Source organism: Vollenhovia emeryi, unplaced genomic scaffold (assembly GCF_000949405.1).
Source record: "Vollenhovia emeryi isolate VEMERY1.0 unplaced genomic scaffold, V.emery_V1.0 DF939232.1, whole genome shotgun sequence".
NCBI lineage: Eukaryota > Metazoa > Arthropoda > Insecta > Hymenoptera > Formicidae > Vollenhovia > Vollenhovia emeryi.
This window is the reverse complement of record NW_011967134.1, coordinates 500402-504274: the sequence shown is the minus strand read 5'-3', so window position 1 is coordinate 504274 and position 3873 is coordinate 500402. Positions and strand designations below refer to the sequence as shown.

The window sequence follows — 3873 nt, the reverse complement described above, 5'->3', positions numbered from 1 at the left end:
TTCCGCTTCCGCGTATTCCGCTCCATGGGACTCCACCCTTATGCTTACGTTTTACGAAATTTTATGTCTGAAGGCAAAGATCATGTACACGCACCGCCGCCATATGTTCTGAGAGGTGTCATGACTGAAATCGGATATTCTGAGAATTAAGGCCTTTGAACGTAAAAAAGCATTAACCGTAACCGTAATTTTAGTCCATAACCTATGGAACCTACGTAATTTTAGTCCGTAACCTTCGGAATTTTACTTGGGTTGCTCCATCTGTCTGTAGGTGTTGAAAACTACGATTACTGACTAAAATTACGGTTACGCTTAACGCTTTTTTACGTGCAAAGGCCTTTACAGTTTTTTTTACCAAGAGTTACCGATCTAGTGTAGTACAGACATCTGTAAATGGAACCAGGGGTGCTTTCGCGACGTAGATCAAAATGATCCGTGCTATGATTGGTCAAATCTGGAATTTCATTGAATAAAATTTCAATGTGATGCTACGAAATTTCAGATTTGACCAATCATAGCACGGATCATTTTGACCTACGTCGCGAAAGCACCCCTGAGAAGAACCTGAGGAACCTGAGAGCGGCCACGCCGGCGTTTTAAGGTGCCTTTTCATGGGCGTCAAGACGATTTTGTGACGTCACGTTAGCTCTCAATAGGTTTGTTTTCTGTTCCTGCACTGGTCAACTAGTGCAGTAAGCTAGAATGAAAAAGAGTATGCTTGTCTCACTCTAATTTATTGTACTAGTTCACCAGTGTAGCAGCAGAAGACAAGTTTCGTTTCAGAAGACTGTTTTGCGCGCCCTTACGCCCACTTTTACTTTTCCAACTATTTCATTACGCATTTTCCGAGTCTGCCGATAAAATTTCCACTTGGTGCGTGTTTGTGCCATGCATTCCGGCATGTAATTTATACAATTTACATTGCCCGCATGAAAAAAGTTGATACAATCATCACGTAGCTAATTTATGCTGATGTAATTTGGAAATTTGCAGTACAGTCTTGAAAAATAGGCGTAGGACGGACACGCGCAAAGGGAAAATCGGCAGTGTCGGAAGATGCGGAAAATAGTTTGGGAAAAAAAAATGAGCGTAAGGACCCGCGAGACAGTTTCGTGACACGGTATCAAGTGAAACGCCCGGCGTGGCCCGCGCTCTCAGGTTTCTCCCTGGATTGAACTCGACTGCGGCTCATCGTAAATACGCGCGGCGATTACGGGGCTCTCGCCTGTAAGTGGCGCCACCTGGCCGGCGTGAACTTACCTACGCGAACTACGTCGCCGTTGATTGAACCCGCGAGGGAGATCAGCTGATCGCCACGTTTACGTGAGAGAATCAGCTGTGCGCAACCATGGACGAGCTGGCGAGCGAGGATCTCGAGATACCGCCTGTCAAATACGAATGTGAGCATCGATCGCGCCTGTTCTCTCGGCTGTCGCCACCCCGTTCGCTTCTCTCGCAAAAGTATCTCGGTCTGACAGCGTGATACTCGGCGCGTCCTCGCGCGACGCATCCTAACCTCGTTCTCGCCTAACGCGGCTGACGCCAAGTTCGACGCCGATCTTCCTCGCGATCCTGGGCCTGGAAATGTTTACGGGACGATCCCTTGCTTTCTGTTACAGATTTGGATCACACCGCGGACGTGCAGTAAGTATCACATTCAGCGGCGCCGACCGGCTCCGTTTTGGAGGTTACTCGGCCGGCTAACCTAAAAGGGCGCGCGAAAAGGACGCTGAAGAAACGGAGTCTCGTAATTGTCATTTGTGTCGCAGATTGCACGCCTGGGGCGAGACCCTGGACGAGGCTTTCGAGCAGTGCGCGATGGCCATGTTCGGGTACATGACGGACCTCGAACGCGTGCAGATGACGCAGGTGCATCACATCGAGGCAGACGGTCACGACATGGAGAGCCTGCTCTTCCACTTTCTCGACGAGCTGCTCTTCATGTTCAGCGCCGAGCCGTACATAGTCGCCAAGGTATAATTTCGTGCCAATTTATTTGAGACAGGCGCACGTTATGGAGTACATACTTATACGCGTCAAAGTTTATCCGTACGCATTTACATTTTACACAAAACAACGCAACCTTTTGTCGCTTGTTCAAAGTCTTTGGTTTTTTAAATCTTTTATCGACAGTGATATTTTTATTCCCCACGAGGATTTATATGTACGTCTCGCATGGATTCGTAAATAATATATGTACATTACTTTGCGTTAACTGTACACGCATATAAAAACGTCAAATGGCTCGCCTTCGGTCGAGTCGCAGGAGAGTTTTCGAGTCCGCGTCCACGGAGCCGGGAGTGAAAGACATCCGCGCTTTTCTGTCACCAGAAAGTCAAGATCACCGAGTTCGATCGGCAGGGGTTTAGGATCAAGGCGACCGCCTACGGCGAGGAGTTCACCATTGGCAAACACACGCAGGGGGCGGAGGTAAAGGCCATCACGTACTCGGCGATGCAGATCAACGAACGCCCGCGGGTGGACCGGCCCGAGATCTTCGTGATCGTTGATATATGATGTAACCCCCGTCCCCCGATCGCGATGCGCTCGTACCCTAACGATATTTCGCCGCGCAACTTTCTGACAACCGTGGAGGGGGGGGGGGAAGAATAGCAAGAAAAAGGGGGATGCCTTGGCGCGAGCAGGAGGGGTTGGAGAAAAAAGTAGGAGGAGGCGGCCGAAGGGCAAGAAGGGAACCGTATGCCTCCCCTACGGTCTACATAGGCTGCGATCCTTTTGTACTTGCCCCCGTAGGGTTCAAATAAATACGTTACGAAGAATGCACCGGGCCCCCCTTCTTCTTGGCTCGACTTGACTCAGGCGTGTACCAAGGTTACCCGGTTTCCTGGGAAAAGTCCGCGTAAAGCGATCTACTTGGTCCTCGGACGGTCGTTTGTAACGAGAATGCGTTATCGTGGATTATATATTTTTTTTACTCAGCCTTGCTAGTTGACGGACAAGCGTGATTGGATACAGCAGCGCCCTTCTTCGGGGTAGCTGTTCTCCCTCAGGGTTGTTTTCTCACCGCAGGTATCGTGCGAGAAAAGTGTAGAGGATGATATCGCAGCGTGATTTGATTCCTCGCGTTATTAAAAGACCATTCGAGCTAGTTCAAAGTTCATTAATGTTTGCAATACATATTTCCGACTTATGCTTACCGTATGTATGCGCGATTACGTGTCACTTATCAGCGGCAAAATAAAAATTAATCAACTTTGAAGACTGCCTGGCTGAATCTGACGCTGTGGGGCGGGAAGGTGGCAGCGCCAGACAGCGTCTTTTTTAAATATCCAGCGAAATTTACGCGTCTCAAATTTCCACGAAACAATCGTCCAATAGAGGCGCACGTTCTATCGCTTCTGGCACGCGTGTATTTTTGTCATCTCGAGAAACCGGTCCGGTCTGGGAAAATGTAGCGCGTTATTTGCACGGTAGTCCCGCCATGCTCTCCCGCGAGAGAGCAGACTCCTCGGCGAGAGCGGCGTCATCCCCGCGCGTGGTCTCGCCCATCGATTTTCCCGTCGTTTTCTCCGTTCTCTCGGCCGGGAGGGGCCCGCTCGCCTGCCGTCCCGCTACATCCCTGCGGTCGAATGCCCCTCCATTCGCGAAGGAAGGGACGATCGTACGCGCGCCTACCGCCGAGCGGCTCGCCGCGTTTCGGGCGCGAGCGGGCATCAGTGTCCGGCAGGATCGTCGAAGGCGCGTGTGCGCGCCGCACGTACGCGCTCGCACGGCCGTTTGGTACAAATTAATACGTCACTAAATTGCATAATTGGCGAGTGTACCGCCTGCGTAACGTCGTCCGTCGCGCCCCTCCGTCCCCGCCGGGCGCCGGATTCTCTCGCCGAGCGGCGCGNGNGCCCCCGGATTAAA

At 51.1% G+C, this 3873-nt stretch overlaps 1 protein-coding gene across 1 annotated transcript; it reads left to right on the top strand.

Moving 5' to 3' along the window:
• Positions 1–1210: 1210 nt before the first annotated feature.
• Positions 1211–3220, top strand: LOC105560359 (protein archease-like). The gene is made up of 4 exons (XM_012009422.1): positions 1211–1400; positions 1620–1644; positions 1770–1974; positions 2332–3220. Exons 1-4 carry the CDS (start codon positions 1349–1351, stop codon positions 2515–2517), a joined length of 468 nt encoding a protein of 155 aa, XP_011864812.1. The 5' UTR covers positions 1211–1348; the 3' UTR covers positions 2518–3220.
• Positions 3221–3873: the final 653 nt, after the last annotated feature.

Excerpts from the sequence above, each read along its gene's own strand:
- LOC105560359 (XM_012009422.1), top strand. The coding sequence starts at position 1,349 with ATGGACGAGCTGGCGAGCGAGGATCTCGAGATACCGCCTGTCAAATAC. Across the intron at positions 1,401-1,619 it reads ACCGCCTGTCAAATACGAAT|ATTTGGATCACACCGCGGAC; the intron begins GTGAGCATCGAT and ends TTTCTGTTACAG. Across the intron at positions 1,645-1,769 it reads GATCACACCGCGGACGTGCA|ATTGCACGCCTGGGGCGAGA; the intron begins GTAAGTATCACA and ends TTTGTGTCGCAG.